Raw genomic sequence first — 16,217 nt, 5'->3', positions numbered from 1 at the left:
ATCCCCACGTATCCTGTTAACCCACACTTGAGAGTAAACAAAAGGAGGGAATGAAACCAACAGCTGGAGCTGGTGACTTCTTGGAAAGGAAAGGGCTCATTTTTAGTATAAATATCAAATCCGACTTTCCTGCAGTGTCAGTTCTGCTGTAGGGGCTACAGCCGTGGGAGAGGTTAGCGTGACCAACGGGCCCGATCCACGACAGTGGGAGCTGGATCGGTGCATTCTCCTGTGGATGTTTAGAGCTCCACTGTGCTCTGAGCCCCTCTCCAGTTGTCAGGTCTTGTCTCCTAATGAGGCACAGAGGAAAATTGTTCTTTGGTCTTTACCTCCCCTCTCCTTACTCCTTCCCCAAGCTCTTTGCTTTCAAATCAACAGAGACATTTGGCAAATTTCACTCCGCAAGGAAAGAGAAGGCAGCGAGGAAGGCTGGCATCGCACGGAGACAGAGTGTGTGGCCTCATACACAGCTCTGCAGTGCTGGACAACAACGAGACTCGTGACTCTGCTGTACGGAGGCAAGGAGCCCTCCAACGCAAGACGGCCCAGTGGGTAGGGTGCTAGCCAAGGACTCAGGAAAGCTGGGTTGAGTTCCTGGCTCTGCCACCCTGGGCAAATCCTTTAGCTTTTTTGTGCGTCTGTTCTCCACGTGTGAACTGGGCGTAGTGGCCCTGCCTGACCTCATCGGGACACTGGGAGGAGAAATACATCATGTTCAGACCGTGATGGCAGCCAGTGGCTAAACCAAGGGGTTTTATGTAACGCAGAGCAGATAGGCGACACCTGGCACCCATCACACTGGCTGTCCTCCCCAGCCCTGGCAGTGAATGAGAGGGCAGGTGCCCATGAAGTGGGTCCCATTAGCCCCTGAGAGGTAGAGAAATTTTACCCCCTTTCATAGACGGTGATCTGAGACTCACAGGGGCTGTGGATCAAGGCCAGCACCCTACCCACCTAACTGGTCAAGGAGGGAATCTGATGGCTACAATAGAGACTGGTGCATCCTCTGGGTCAGTTGCCTGCTCTGCCACAGACATCTCGGGTGACCTTGGGAAAGTTACTTAGAACCAGATCCTCAAAGCATTAGGGACCTAAATATCCCTGCGGAGCTGATCCTTAGCCTCTCTGCGCCTCAGTTCCCCCTCTGTGCCATGGGGAAAATAGCCCACCCCTGCCTGCCAGGGAGCGGTGAGGATCAACACGCCGATGATCAGGAAGCACTCGGAGATGGGGGCCAGAGAGGTGCCTAGGACTGACAGCTGGAGCCTCTTCCAAACACCCAACTGGTGGCGTGTCGACACAATGAATTATCCTGGTTCTTAACCAAGTGTTTATAGGACAGCAGGCCCTACCCCATCAGTGGGGAAAGAAGGGATCAGAATTAAAAATAAAAGAAACAAAGCCAGCAATTAAAATGTCCCAGCCCTGGGATTTGCTCCTTCCCACTGTCAACACCTCTTGCCTAACTCCCCGCCCCACTGGCATCGTGGGCCTGAAACCGCAGGGGTTATATAACCAGCCTGAGCTCAACGTAACGCTGACGACACCAGCCAGGACCTGCCCCACTTCCGCACGCCCGCTGGGCCAAGAGCCTTGTTTGTTGACTCTGTGCGGGCCGCGGTTGGTCCCTGGACCTGTCAGTCAGGCTTGTGCCAAGCTCATGAAGTCATGCTGTCCTACTAACACACTTTCAGCTTCTAATACCACTTAACAATGTGCTTGTATAAGCAGGGCCGCTCTGGATTAACCCTTCTGAAGCCAGGGGCGCTTTCACTGCTTCCTGCTCGCCTTGCCTTGGCGGACTGGGTCTCTTTCCAGCCTGCCCCTTGCACCAGGGCTGAGCCGTGGAGAATCAGAGTTATTTGGGGACTGGGAATCTCTGGCACCCGACTGCTCCCTGGCAAGGAACTGGAAATCAGTGTCTTTCAGGCCTGGTCCACCTCCAGTGGCTTCTGCAGGGCGACTCCTGATTTACAGTGGCGTAGCATAGGGGAGAAGCAGGCCCTGCCTGTTGTTGCCCGCTCACACCTTGTTCCTATCATTTCCTATCCCCCAAGTGAGAGTGCCAGAATCTGATCTCACCTGCACCAGTGTAAATTGGGAGTCACTCCACTGACACATAGGGAGTTACTCCAGGTTCACACCAGTGTGTGACCCAGACCAGACTCTGTCCCAGAGTCTATATGCCTAACAGGGAAGCAGCCCCAGAGGAGCGTACACATGGCTGAATGCAAAGCGGGGTCCCTGCTACGGTGCAGACGGGCTGGGATCTCCTGGGTGCCTTCCTCTAGGGAAGGGATGTAGAAAAGGTGGATATAGGGTTGCCAACAGTCCCTTATTACAAGGGACGTCCCTTATTACAAGGGACGTCCCTTATTACAAGGGACGTCCCTTATTTTTTCATCTCTACAACAAGATCGGGAGTTGCCAAGTGTTACAAAAAGCAGCAAGAAAAACCCCAGCAAATCTCACCGAACTGGGTGATTGGACAACAAAATGGCAGATGAAATTCAAAGTAACGCACATTGGAAATGATAATCCCAACTATACATATAAAACGATGGGGTCTAAATTAGCTGTTACCACTCAAGAAAGAGATCTTGGAGTCATTGTGGAGAGTTCTCTGAACACATCCACTCAGCGTGCAGCAGCAGTCAAAAAAGCGAACAGAGTGTTAAGAAAGGGATAGATAATGAGACAGAAAATATGCTCTTGCCTCTATAGAACTCCAAGGTTTGCCCACATCTTAAATACTGCGTGCAGATGTGATCGTCCCAACTCAAAAAAGATATTTTGGAATTGGAAAAGGTTCAGAAAAAGGCAACAAAAATGATTAGGGGTATGGAGCGGCTGCCATATTAGAGGAGATTAATAAGACTGAGACTTTTCAGCTTGGAAAAGAAACGACTGAGGGGGGATATGATAGAGGTCTATAAAATCATGACTGGTGTGGAGAAAGTAAATAAGGAAGTGTTATTTACTCCTTCTCATAACACAAGAATGAGGGGTCAGCAAATGAAATTAATAGGCAGCAGGTTTAAAACAAACAAAAGGAAGTATTTTTTCACATAACGCACAGTCAACCTGTGGAACCCCTTGCCAGAGGATGTTGTGAAGGCCAAGACTATAACAGGGTTCAAAAACAAAGTAGATAAAATCATGGAGGATAGATCCATCAATGGCTATTAGCCAGGATGGACAGGGATGGTGTCCCAGGCCTCTGTTTGCCAGAAGCCGGGAATGGGCAACACTTGATTACCTGTTCTGTTTATTCCCTCTGGGGCACCTGGCATTGGCCACTGTTGGAAGACAGGACACTGGGCTAGATAGACCTTTGGTCTGACCTAGTATGCCGTTCTTATGTTAAATGTAGGTGAATACTGGTTATTATTATTAATAATAATTAATAATATAAGAAGGTGGGGTGGGTGTGTTAAGAAAACAGTCCCTTATTTTGGAAGTACAATGGTGGTAATCCTGTGTGGATACTTTTGCAGGCTAGGAAACCCAACGAAGTGTCTACACAACAGGCCCAAGGCCTAGCTAGGAAAGAACCTTTCCTTTCCTGTCTGGAAGAGGTCCCCAGTCTAGGTAATTCTCCCCACAGCACGCACACATGGCATTTCTCCCTGCACTTCCCAAAACCCTGAAGCCAAGAAATCGCCACCCTTCCCAGTCCTGGATGAGGCCCCACTGAATGGGGACGCGCTGCTCGCAGGAGACAACTCCCAAGGTTTTAGCAGAGCGGGCAACGCCCTCATCCAGGCAGGAATTGGCACCGGCACGGGCGACCCAACTGCATTCCTCCCAGGCTGGCAAAGGTAGCAGGGCGTGCCCTCCACCTCATCCTCTTCCTCCCCCCGCTCCCGCCCCCCCGGCTAAACGTCCCCACTCATTGCTGGGATACTGCTATAAACAAACAGGGCGGGGGCCTCTCTCTCCGTGGTGCCCAACCAGAAGTCCCAGAGCCCCACCCTTGGAGCAGCCGTGATGCTCACACATGCCAGTGCTTTGCTACCCAGCAGGGAACACTTGCCTCCCTGGAAGCGGTGAGCTAGTCCTTGCTTGTCTCACTGTCACAGGGAACAGGAACGGAGACACGGCCCCATGGAGAAGGGCAAAGTTCCCTCCAGGAGTTCCAAAGAGTCATCTCCTTGGCGTCGGGACTGTGCTGGAGGAACAAATACAGCCTGGCCTACTGTGTCCCTGAGGGTGACAGATAATGTGGGCGACCAGCCTTCATGCTTCAGGGCATGAGCTGATGGCGGGCTGGGGTCAGGAAGGAACTCCCTCTGCCCAATGTACAGAACAATGGAGTGTAGCACAGAGGTCATCCTGTAGCAGTGTCCAAGGCAGGATACTGGGCGCAATGGAGTATCAGTGTGTTATGCTACATGGAACTTGCCTGGGGGAGGCCATGGTAGAGGGTCCATTGATTTCTGCTGGCAAGATAGGAGGGGCTCCTCATAATTAATCTTACATTACTGAAGTACGCGCACATTGGGAGACACAGTCCCTGCCCCCAGGAGCTTACAATCGCTACCGGCCCAAGGGTTGGAGGGGAAACACAAAGAGAGAAAGGGCTCTGCAGACAATCTGGGCTGGAGCTGGGACAAGGCTCCCTGGCAAAGCCTGTGGCCCAGCTCCTCAAAGGGGATTAGGCACCTTTGATTTCACTGGGAGTTCGGCGCCGAGATCTCCACGAGGAGGAGCTGGGCCTGTAATTCCTTCCCGGGCCCTGTGCATTCCCGCTCTCTGGGCTGAAGTACCACCTCCTGCTGTCATGGCATCCTGCTCTGAGCAGCGTGGCTGGCGAGGGGCTGCGATTGTGTGAGGATGGCGGGTGGGGAACCAGAGAGCAAAGAAGGGGAGGGAGAGCGCCCATTCCCTTCCTGCTTGGGGGGCTGCATTGCCGAGCGGTCAAAGCAGGGGGTTAGGAATCAGGGCTCCCAGCTCGACCACTGATTCACAGCGGGACTGGGGACAAGTTGCTTCCCTGCCTCAGTTTCCCCTTTGACCTGTGTGCATTGTGCTATTGCCTCTCCCTGTGCCCCTGCATCCCCTCCCTTCTGCCCCCTGCCCCGCTGTGGGCCCAGGACACCTCAACTCAAGCACTGCAGCTCCCTGCATCCTCCAACAGAGGTGGAGCGAGAACCAGAAATCCCCCAAAGGAAATCCCCCACGGGCTGGCTGGCCAAACTTCCCACAGACGTTGCGGGAGCTGCTTTGCCATTGCAGGGCTGGCTGGGGAATCAGATGAGTGGGAGACAATCCCAGCAGCTGGGCCCCAGCTGGCTCCCTTTCCCATTTAAATCCCAGCAGAAGTAAAGATTTGTAAAGATTTGGGTCCCCCTGCCTCTCCCCCCGTCACCTCTCCATGTCCCCCATATTTTGTCACTGCCCCACCAGGAATCAATCTCATAAATCCCAGCCACCCGCATGAGGCTTAGACAACCCCAGCGGTCCCGTGGCCACATGAGACCCTTTCAAATTGAATCCCGACTCTCTGTTGTTATTTCATAACTGAATGCCCAGATTGCATGGAGCGGGGCTGGGGTTAATTAAATCAGATGGTGTCTCCGGGGATGATGTAATTACGAAACATCTGGTGGGTGAACAGAAAGGAGGAAAGTTTGTAATCTAGCCCCAGACTCCCTATTGGTTATGAGACACGCATGCAGCGGAGGGGTGCTGGAGGCAACGGCTGTGTGGTCTAGTGGTTGCAGAAGGTGACAGGGAGGCTGGAGGTCTGGTTTATTGTCCTAGCTCTGCCACGGGGATGCTCTGGGATTATGGGGGAGGGAAGCAGAAATCAGGACTCCTGGGTTCTACCCCTAGCGCAGGATCCTCAGCCAGTGCAGTGCTGAGGAGCCAGCCCCTGGGACGCGTCACTGCCCTGTTCTGTGCCTCATCTTCCCCGTCTGTAAAATAGAAAGTTTTTCGCCTTTCAAAAGCGCTTTGAGAGCCTCGGATGGAAGGTGCTAATAATACCACCAGAGCCTCCAGCGTGGGGGATCCCCACTGCTCTCTGATCGCAGGCAGGCCCTACGGGCCCTTCCCTCACCGCTACACCACTCAGCTGCCCCTTTGCACAGGATCGGTTGCCCTCGGCCCAGCTCCCCCCTTTGCAAGTGCAGTGCCCCGCGCGGATGCGGGGTTTCTCTCAGCTGCGGGATGCATCATTGCGGGGGCTTTGAGCAGCACGGAGCGGACACTGCCATTATCAGACCCTGACCCTCCCTGGCCCCGTTTCCTACTGGAGGAGTCTGGTTAGGGCGTCATGAGCCAACCGCGCCACAGGGCTGAGGTACCTGCTCCGGTCCTGGGGGAGCCGGTGCCCAGGCCCCCCGGGAAGCGTTATCCTTCCACCCACTGTGGGGGCAAGCAGCTTTGTGGCTCTGCAGCTAATTACCCAGCAGGCCTGTGGGGAAAGTAGGTCCCTGCCCCATCCTGCTGCGGGGAATCAATGCCTCCGAACAGGGCAGGGGAAGCGAGTGGCAATTAGTGTCTGTTCCCCCCTTGCCTTCATGGATCCCACTGCTGCATAACGGGGCACAGCTCCGGCCAAGGAGACAGCGGGGGCGGGGGAGAAATTGGCTTTAATGAGGAAGACGACGGAGCAGCTCAGTGAGCTCCCTGGGGACGAAGGCTGTTCCGTGGAGGATGCTGTCAGCTTTAGCCCCATGGAAGCCCCACGAGGGAGCTTTGCTCCCTGGAGGAGGACGGGGTCTGGGATGTTGGGTACAAGAGGCCGTGACCAGCCTCCTCTGCTGGCTGGCTCCTCCAGGGTAAATCTTGGAGGCTTAGGTGTGTGGGAAGATGGCTGGTTGGGTTTCCCCGCTGGAGAGCCCAGCTGAGATTCCCCATGTCCCAAGAGGTAACTTCCTCGGCTTCCCTGCTGCCAAGCAGGAGCCCCTGGCTCTTTGCAATCCCACCAGCCAGCCTGGGGAATGCAAATCTGGCTCAGCTCATGCCAAGAGGAAACGGGCCAGGGTCGTGGTGGTGGAGGGCGGGGAGAGAGAGCAAGTTCGTTAGCGAGAGATTGGGGGGGGAGGGGGATTCCAAGCCACCACTTCGAACCACTGGAAATCAGGACAGGTGAGGAGTCCTGGCTCCCAGCCCCCTCTGCTATAAGTACTAGACCCACCTCTTACCCAGAGCTGGAAACAGCACCCAGTATCCTGACTCCCACCCAACCACTACACCATACTGCCCTCCCAGGGCTGGGGCTGCTACCTAGGAGTTGTGTTTCCCAGTCCCCTTCTTTATCCACTAGACCCTCCCAGAATCGGTGCTAGAACCCAGGCAGCCTGACTCCCAGGTCTAACCACAGCACTCACATCCCTAATGTGCACGTTGACAGCCATGGGTCCTGCCCTTCGCTGGCAACTGCACCCCAAGAAAATGGGGAGAGTCTGAAACCAGCCCTTAATTCTCTGCTCTTTGCTCCTCCTTAGATCACGTGGGCCTTTTTCGCTGCAATTATTGTTTATCATCATTTGCTGAGGAGCTCAGTGGCCTCAGGGCACAGACGTCCAAGAAAAAATTAAAGTGCTCTGATTAAATATGTTGTTGTTTGTATCTTCTAGGAACCCGATATAGGGGAACTCTGTGATCCCCCATCGACTCCTCTACACTGCATTCCCTATGGTCTCTGAGCATCTGCCTCTGGCGGCTTTCAAGGCTCAGCTGCCCACCCGAGATATCCAATTACATACCAAGAGCAGGCTAATGTGTACATGCCCCACTGCCTTCTGTTGGGTGGGGACTGGACTTCTCAGATGTGTGTCATAGCCCCTACACTGCTACCCCTGCCCTAAGATTCTCCTTTAGCTCAAGTAGTAGGGCCCTGGGCCTTTGGATCAGCAGGATCTGGGTTCTACCCCTACTGTTGCTGGGAAGTTCTGTGTAACAGCCACAAAGTTACTGCTGTAGGTGGGCAGGGCTCTGTAGACCCCTTGGCCTGTATCTCCTCTATCCCACCGCACCAGTGGCCAGATATGGGGCCATCCAGAGATTAGGCTACAGTGCAGCAAGGTAGGGGGCATCTTTCCCCCCAAAGGCTGGTAGTCACCCACCACGTTCCTGGGGTCCCACCTTCATGCTCAGAGCGAGCAAATTCGCCCCCATTGGCTCCGTCCCTCCCCGGTTCTACACGTATCTTTGAGCTGAGATGTTCCAGGCCGTTACAGATCAATGGGCCATCTACTTCAGCACCCTGCTCCAGGCCAGATGTTCCCTCTGGGAGAGCTCTTGATACACCTAAGTGCTTGGTTAATTTTTAATAGCTGGGTCACGGGGGAAGAGCGACGCTGCACCCCAGTGGAACGCCACTGCCTTCCACTGGGGATGGATCAGGCTGTTTGGGGACTCTTCGCTTGCCATTCAAACTTCAGGCATGGTTAACAATGAAGGCCCGTCCCAGCTGGTTGGGTGGCTGGGGTGGTCGTCATCAGCCTGACAAAGTGCAGGAGGAAAACAAAACCTCGAAGAGATGTGGGGGCTGATTCTGAGATGTGCCGCTGCACACCCCCAGCGACTTGAGCACCCCCCAGTGCAGGCTGGGACCCCGCCAGCCAACGGGAGCCTCCCAATCCAAGGGTGCCTCATGCATTCAGGAGCAGCAGAGGCTTGGGGCTTGATGTATGATCCCCCTGCTCCAGGCCCATCTCCCTGCTCCACGAGACTGGACTGAGCCGCTGCTCACGGACCTGTGGCAGGTGCTTCTTCTCTGCCTTGAACTGCTCTTCAGTCCAGGTCAGAATCAGGGGGGTGCTACCCAAAGCAGGCAAGAGCAGCTCGTTTGCACTGCAGCAGTGACCTCCCTAAGTGGTTTACCTAAGTCTGGTTAGAAACCGGTTTAATTTAATCAGTGCCACCTCTCTGTGTGCGCGCGGTTTCCGAGCGCCCAATACCGATTTAGCATCAGTTGGTTTCTTCCCAGCTTACGTGAGGTATATCTCAGGTGTTCTTCAATCCCTAGAAGACCTCCCTGCTCTGGTGATGCATTCGATGTAGCTAAGTCAGTTTCTAAGTCAGTTTAGTCACATTGGTACCGTTTTCTCGTGTAGACAAGGCCTTCGATTGGAAGCTCCTGGGGGCAGGGACCATCTTTTCAACACACACGTCTGTGCAGCACCTGGCACACCTGGCTCACGGCTGAAGGACAAGACTTGGAGAGTTGTGTCTGTCCATGTGAGGACAGAACTGAGCCCAGCTGATGTAAATTCACAGCAGAGGGAATCTTTCCCCCTCCCTACTCGGGGTGCCAAGAGGACTGGCTGCCTGGGAATCATCAGTTCATGTTGCCACCGTACTGAAGCTCTGACGCAGTTTGTGAGTCGCGCCCTGCAGCGGGATTGTCAGCTTTTCCCATCTGTTTGACTGGTGTCACTCCAACTTCCTTGACACCTTGAGTGGAGTTTGGGAGGGACTCTGGAGAGAGTGAGGCTCAGAGGCTAAAGCAGGGAGGACTGGTGATCAGGACTCCTGGGTTCAATTCCAATGACTCGCGCCATGACATTGGACAAGCTGCTTCCCTTCTCTCTGCCTCAGTTCCTCCCTGGGGATGAAGGGCCCAGGTCACCTCTCGCACTGGCGAGGAGCCACTCTGCTGAAGTTAACAGAGCTACACTGGCATAAGGGAGCTGATATGAGGCTCAACAGGTCTGACCAAGGGGTAGCCAGGGTTCAAGAATGTGCTTTGAGATCCTCGGCTAAATGTGCTAGAACAGTGGTTCTCAATCAAGGGTACACATACCCCAGGGGTACGCAGAGCTCTTCCGGGGGTCCATCAGCTCATCTAGAGATTTGCCTAGTTTTACAACAGGCTACATGAAAAGCACTAGCCGAGCCGGTACAGACTAAAATTTCACACAGACAATGACTTGTTCATACTGCTCTATGTACTATCCACTGAACTGTAAGGACAGTATTTATATCCCGATGAATTTATTTTATAATTACATGGTAAAAATGAGAAAGAAGCAACTGTTCAGAGCCTAGTGCGTTGTGACACTTGTCCGTTTACGTCTGAGTTTATGAGCAAGTTGTTTTTAAGTGAGGGGAAACTTGTGCGGGACACAAGACGAATCAGACTCCTGAACGGGGGACAGCGGTCTGGAAAGGGTGAGAGCCACAGGGCTAGAACAGAGTCCAGCCGCTGACAGCAGCTCAGACGGGGCTCATTCGTCTCCTGAGCTCACTAAGCAACGGGCTCTCCTTTAGTAACAGAACGGCGCAGCTGTCTCCCATCAGGGCTCACAGTGCTGGGGCAATCGCTGCAGTACAAGGTGTGACCCCCCCTCCATGCAGTATCCCCCCATCTCAGTTAGCCATATGGGAAGGGCAGGGTGGCTGTGACTCCCTGACAGCTGTTTGTGATGACCAGGTGGAGGGGCCCTGGGATAACGGACAGCAGCTCCCTCCTGATGAGCCTCTGCTGGGAAGGGCCTGTGCAGCTCGCCGAGCAAACCTGTGCTCAGCTAACAGTGCCAGAGGTTCGGGGCGGAGGGTGGGGGACATCGGCTCCGATGTTCCATAAGGCACCTGGGTGCAGGTGCCCTGGTGCTGGCTCCCTGACATGTTTCCAGCGAGGCGGTGCCCGGCCAGAACGAAGACCACGATGCCGTGCCTGACTTGCGGATAGGTGGGTGGAAAAACCACTTGTGGTGGCAGGAACTCTGCACAGGGGGCTGGCCAACGCGCATCCGGGCATCGCCATGTGGGGGGCTGGGTAAGGCAGGCCTCACATCAGGTGCAGCAGCCTGGCTCTGAGCACAGCTTCCCCACCTGTCGGCCGCTCAGAGGTCCCCTGCACGGTGCTAGCCAGGGCATGAGTCACTCTGCCCATTAGAGGCCGGCTGTGGGGGTCAGACCCTGTGGGCCTGGGTCACCAGCGCCAACATTTTCCCCGCTCTAGACGACGGGGATCTGAGGCAAAGGGAAGCCCCAGGGTGCAACACACAGAAATGGTCTGTCCTCTGCATCGCGACTTCAGAGGGAAGCGAACCAGCAGGCGGTTTGCTTTAGATAACCGCATCAGTTAGATCCCCGGCACGGGGCTATCGGCTGGAGAGGGACGCACGGTCCTGTTTATTTTGATGCAGCGCAACCTGCTGTTACATTAGGCCCAGATCCAAATTCACCGCAGGGCGAGAGTGAAGCGCATGGAAGTCTTTTCACCACGTCCCAGATTTTACATAAGAGAATCAAGAGGGTGTGTTCAGCTAGGCAGCGTCTCCAGCGCCAGGTGTGCTTACGTACAGTGCACGTGGCTATAAAATGACTCCCACAGAACTGCAAGGGCCCGCACATACCAGCCAGCGCTCAGAGATACTGACAAGGTGCCATCCTTGCGTGGACAGACACGCAGTCCGTATCAGATACCAGCTGGCTGCCAAGGTCAGCCAGCTACATTTCAACCGGGGCCACTGAAACCTTAAATCTGGAGTCCGTTTTCCCAGTGGCTCAGCATTAGCCGAGGAGATATAAACTGCATTCCAGCCCACATAATCCTAACACACACAGACACCCAAATTATACACACACACACACATATTACGTATGCACTGACATGCTACGCAAACACACCTGGCTGTCATGTGAACACACACTTCTTTTACATAAGCCGAGGGCCTGATCCTGACACCTTTACTCATGGGGGTAAGGGTGACGCAGCTGGGCCCTTCAGATGTAAGCGGCTTGGGGCAGGGACTTGGGTCCCATTATTTGTCTGTACAGCCCCATACACACCAGCTGGGGTCTAGAATCACTACTGTTATCTGACATAGTATACCTGAGGGTAGGGGCGTACAAGCTCTTTTGCGAATCCCAGACTAAGGGAATTGGACACTCAAGTCCTGCTGTATTGCAATAGGGGTTGGGTGCTGAATTCTCTTCAGATTTTTTGAAACTTCCAAGCCATCATCATCTTTGCACCCACACATCTCCTGGGTGAGTTTTAAGCCTCATTTGGTGCTGCCCTAACTGGCTCCCTGGCTATTACCCAGTGGGGAGAGTTACTTTCCCATCCTGGTCAGCACTGGGGTCCCGGCACACAAGATCTCTTTCCTAGTACAGGGTGGGTGTGTTGGCTGAAGCACGCCCTTCGTAGCTCCAGGAAGGCCGAGACTACCGACTATTCCACATTGCGTGCAATGCCGGAGTAACTCGAGCTAGGTCCCTTCTCACCCAGATGAGTGTACACATGCTGTATAAATGGGAAAGGAAGCTCCTCCTACCCCCCCCCCTTTCCGATTTTCCAATGACAGATCTAGGTCACTAGGACAACTTCTAATACTTGCCAAGCCCACAGCACACTCTTAGCCATGCTGGCTTTCAAAACAAGAGGCCAGGAGCTTTATAAAACCAATAGGATTATACAATGTGAGCCTCGCGCGTCTCAGTCTGCACAGAATGCCGTCCTAGCTAGTTGAAACAGGGAAGGGTGAGGAAAGCCACAGAGAGAACAAACAGCTGAGTATAATTAATAGGGAAGGGTATCCGTACACAGGAGGTGGTAAAAAGGCAATTCAGATCAAGACAATTTTTTATTTGAATTCAAACGGAGAACCCAACCTGCACTCGCCAGGTATCTCGGGCCACCCATCCTCCACTGGCGTAAATCAGCGTCACTCCAGACAGCTGAGACAACTAACAACCCCCCAGGAAGGAAACTTCACCCCCCTGCTAATTAATTGCTCAGTGTTTATGCTGTGCTTTGGCCATGCAAAGTGCTACCTAATGTCTAGGCGTTGTTATTAATTGGGAGGGCGTTAACACTCTCCTCCCTGTCAACAAGCCTGGACGTCAGGCCGAGAAAGAAAAGGCAATCGATGGCCACACGGGCCCAATTCCCCATCAGCCTGCGCCCCATGCTGTCAATGTACCCCCCTGCGTGTAGAACGCCATTGCTCTGATGTGGCGACATTTTCCATCCACCTCACGCTGGTGCCAATGGCGACACGGGGCGCAGGGAGATGGAGAAAACGAAGACCTCTGCGGCAAGAGGAAAATCAGGCCAATATGTATCTATGTAAGGAGTTGTGTGAGGTTCGTCACACACACACACACACACACACACACACACACAGAGTAACGTCCAACAGCTCCTCAGATAGCCACCCAGGGAACACCGATCCCAGGAAAGTCACCGGAACGTGACGGAAACAGAAAATCACTTGAAAGGAGGAAAGAAGTCGGCACAACACGACCATCACACTCTATACATCTACCGCGGGGGGACCAGCAGGAAGGGTCCAATCCTCAGCCAGCGGCCATCGGACCCTTTCTACGCTTCGGGGGCAGAATCAGTCCTGAGCCTTACAGCTGTATCCATTACTTCCTGCAGGATCGTTCCCAATGCAATCTCTCGCTCCTCAATCTTCACCCCCTTGCACCTAATTCGTTTGATTCCTATTTTCATTGTTTTAAAAAAAGGAAGGCTTTAATAATAACAACAGAAGGGGGATTTGAACTGTCAGATCGTCATGCCAGTGGCTTCTGACCAAGTCAGATATTATCAGACAAGTGTACCCTCAGATGAAGACTAGCTCCCCCCCTCTTTCCTCGAATGAAATCACCTGCTTCAAAACACTTTTGCAGCCTCCCCTTCCATCCCTCCTTTAAAGGAAAATAATCAAAATCCTTAATAATCACCAAAAAAAATCAAATTATAACAGGAGCAACATATTGAAAAGGAGCTTAAGAGCTTTTCCTAGCAGTGAAATCCTAAGTGGGGTCTAAGCTGGTGCATAAAATGGAACAAAACAAATAAGAATTGGATTCATAATCACAAACGATTCAAACCCCCCCTCTCCCCGCAAAAAGTCAGATTTACCCATATGCATCTCCACGCAAATGGACAGTCAGTTTCAAACCCCTCCTAGCAACAAACAACTTTAGCAGTAGAAAAATATTTTCCCTTGTCTGCTTTGCCCAGAGCCTAAAATACTGTGCAGCTCTTTTGGAGTATAGAAGAAAAAAACCCACGATTCTGTGTGTGTTCTGAGCGTCAAGCAATGGGTGGCTGTATCTTTTGTCCAAATCCCACAAAAACAACCCTATTGTCAGGGAAATGTGCACCGTAACTTACAAAAAAAATTACAAGAAAGAAAGTCCAACCTCCCAACCCCTCAGGAATATACATAAACAGGCTAAATCTCTCCAAGAGCTCTCCACACACAGAGACCAAACAATATACATTACAAGTCACACTCTGCAGTGTGCTTTTTCAAATGCACTTTAAAAAAAAAAAATCTTCCAGACTTTTTTAACAGTCACAAAGGATACAGTTCTTGGACTTGGCTATCCAAGTTGAAGTGATGCACAGCTCAGTGTCTCCGGGCTGCTAATAAGAGGAAAAGGGTCATCTGTGTGACCAAGCAAAAGTTGCCTGCACTGTAGACACGCATGCATCATAATAATCTTACCTCGCATCTTGGGGCTTTCTGGTATTAGGACTGTATTGAGAATATCATGAAAACAGGCAGTGCGGGTGCCTAGGACAGCAGCAATTCCTTCGATAAATCAAGTCTCCAGGATTGGGTCCTTGTTCTGTGGTGGTGTTTTGCTCTCCTAATTAGGGGTAAGTGCCTGGATCTTCCTCTTCAGCCACTCTAGGTACCTGCCCCTCTCTCTCCCTCTCCCTCTCCTGGGCTGCTAGTCCCTGCTGCAGCTCTGTTAACCTACTTTCGGCTGGAGCCTATGGAGCATGTGGAAATTCACATGACAAACCCTGCTCAGACCCCGCCCACCTCAAGTCAGTTTCACTTTGCGCCCCGCCCCCTTCTCTCTCTCTCTCCCCTGCATCCTCAGCTCCCTGTATCCACTTTCTTGGACGTATTTCCTCTTCTTACGCCCTCCCCTCCGATATGAATCGGGCCTGGTGGCTGGCTTCTTTTTTAACGCAGGGGAAATGAAGGAACAGGACAACCGGGGAAAGCCAGAGGACCCGGGGCAAGGGCTTGTCATACCAGGCCTGCACCACCAACCACCAGCCACCCGCGCGTACCCCCTTGGATTACACGGAAGGGCCTGACCCTCCCGGCAGTTTCCCCCACAAGTAGGTTTATTCCAGTAGGTAGCCCTGCTGAAGTCTAGGGCCTGTCCCGGGCTTCTCAGCTTCTTTTGATGTCACCATGCCTGATCCCTGCCCCATTGGAGCAGAAGGTACTGGGTACGTGTAAAATGATGTGCCAGCCCTGTAAGTGCCTCCTGCTGGCTGGGCATGGCTCTGCAGAGACCTGCCTCAGTTTCCCCTTCTCTCAGGGCCCTTTAAGAACTCCACACAGCCCACAGGTGTAAGGCAAAATTCCCCTGCAGGGGTTTTACTCTATTAAGTCCTGTTAAAGTCTCTTCCGCCCAGACTCAAAATAGAGTCTCCCTGGCCTGTCAGGAGGCTACACAGCTCTGCTTTCTTGGGGCCTGTGTTTCTGTGCTCTCAGCAGCTTCCCCACCTGCTTCCTTCAGGACTCTCCCAGCCGCTCTCTATGTCATTATTTCCCTGACCTCTTGGGGCTGAGAGAAAGCCACCAGTAGCGGGCCTTGCCTTGCTCCTCTCTTGCCATGTATAAGGCCCAGCTGCCTTCCTGCAAGCCCAGCTAAGCAGCAGGTGATTAGTTCAGGTGCTCTCCTCCCACTCTCTCTTAAAGGGTCCTCCACCCACTGACCGTGTCTCTCAGGATCAGCCTTTCAGCGCACGTCAGCCCTAGTGTTTGCAGCTCCAGGCTCTGTAACATGCATGCAAACATCCGCCATCGTCAATTTCTCCCTTCACCTTAAAATCCATGAGGGGGACCTGTCCATCATTAACCCCTGAGACTGACAGAAAGGGAAAGTTGTATTTAAAAAAGCCATGGATCGAGGGCTAAGGAGTGCATCTGTGCCTGCATGTTAGCGGCTACAGTTGTCTTTCTACAAGCTGTGCTCTAGCTGAGCTGCAAGTGATGGGCTCGAGGCAGGAATCAGCTGTGAGATTCTCGGGCCTGTGCCACCAGGTCAGACTAGGCCAGTGGTTCTCAATCTATTTACCGTTGTGGGCCACATATGCAGCTCTCTGTGCGTTGTGTGGGCCACATCCACAGAATATATACACTACCTGGATGGCCCAGAGGATGTCACACGGGCTGCAGCTGTGTGCTGATTGGGCCACTAATGGCCCGTGGGCCATGGGTTGAGAACCATTGGACAAAATCGTCAGAATGGTCCTTTCTGGC

At 53.1% G+C, this 16,217-nt stretch overlaps 1 protein-coding gene across 1 annotated transcript in view; it reads right to left on the bottom strand.

Moving 5' to 3' along the window:
* Positions 1–14,682, bottom strand: part of LOC311513039 (nuclear receptor ROR-beta-like) — a 42,111-nt gene extending 27,429 nt beyond the window's left edge. Inside the window, exon 1 of the mRNA XM_084614598.1 lies at positions 14,433–14,682. Coding sequence (XP_084470724.1) covers positions 14,433–14,439 — 7 coding nt within the window. The 5' untranslated portion in view covers positions 14,440–14,682. The remainder of the gene's footprint in view (positions 1–14,432) is intronic.
* Between the last annotated feature and the right edge of the window lie 1,535 nt (positions 14,683–16,217).

The sequence above is a fragment of the Lepidochelys olivacea genome (genome assembly GCF_965140295.1).
Source record: "Lepidochelys olivacea isolate rLepOli2 genome assembly, chromosome: 25".
Taxonomy (NCBI): Eukaryota; Metazoa; Chordata; order Testudines; family Cheloniidae; genus Lepidochelys; species Lepidochelys olivacea.
This window is presented reverse-complemented; position numbering and strand designations above follow the sequence as displayed.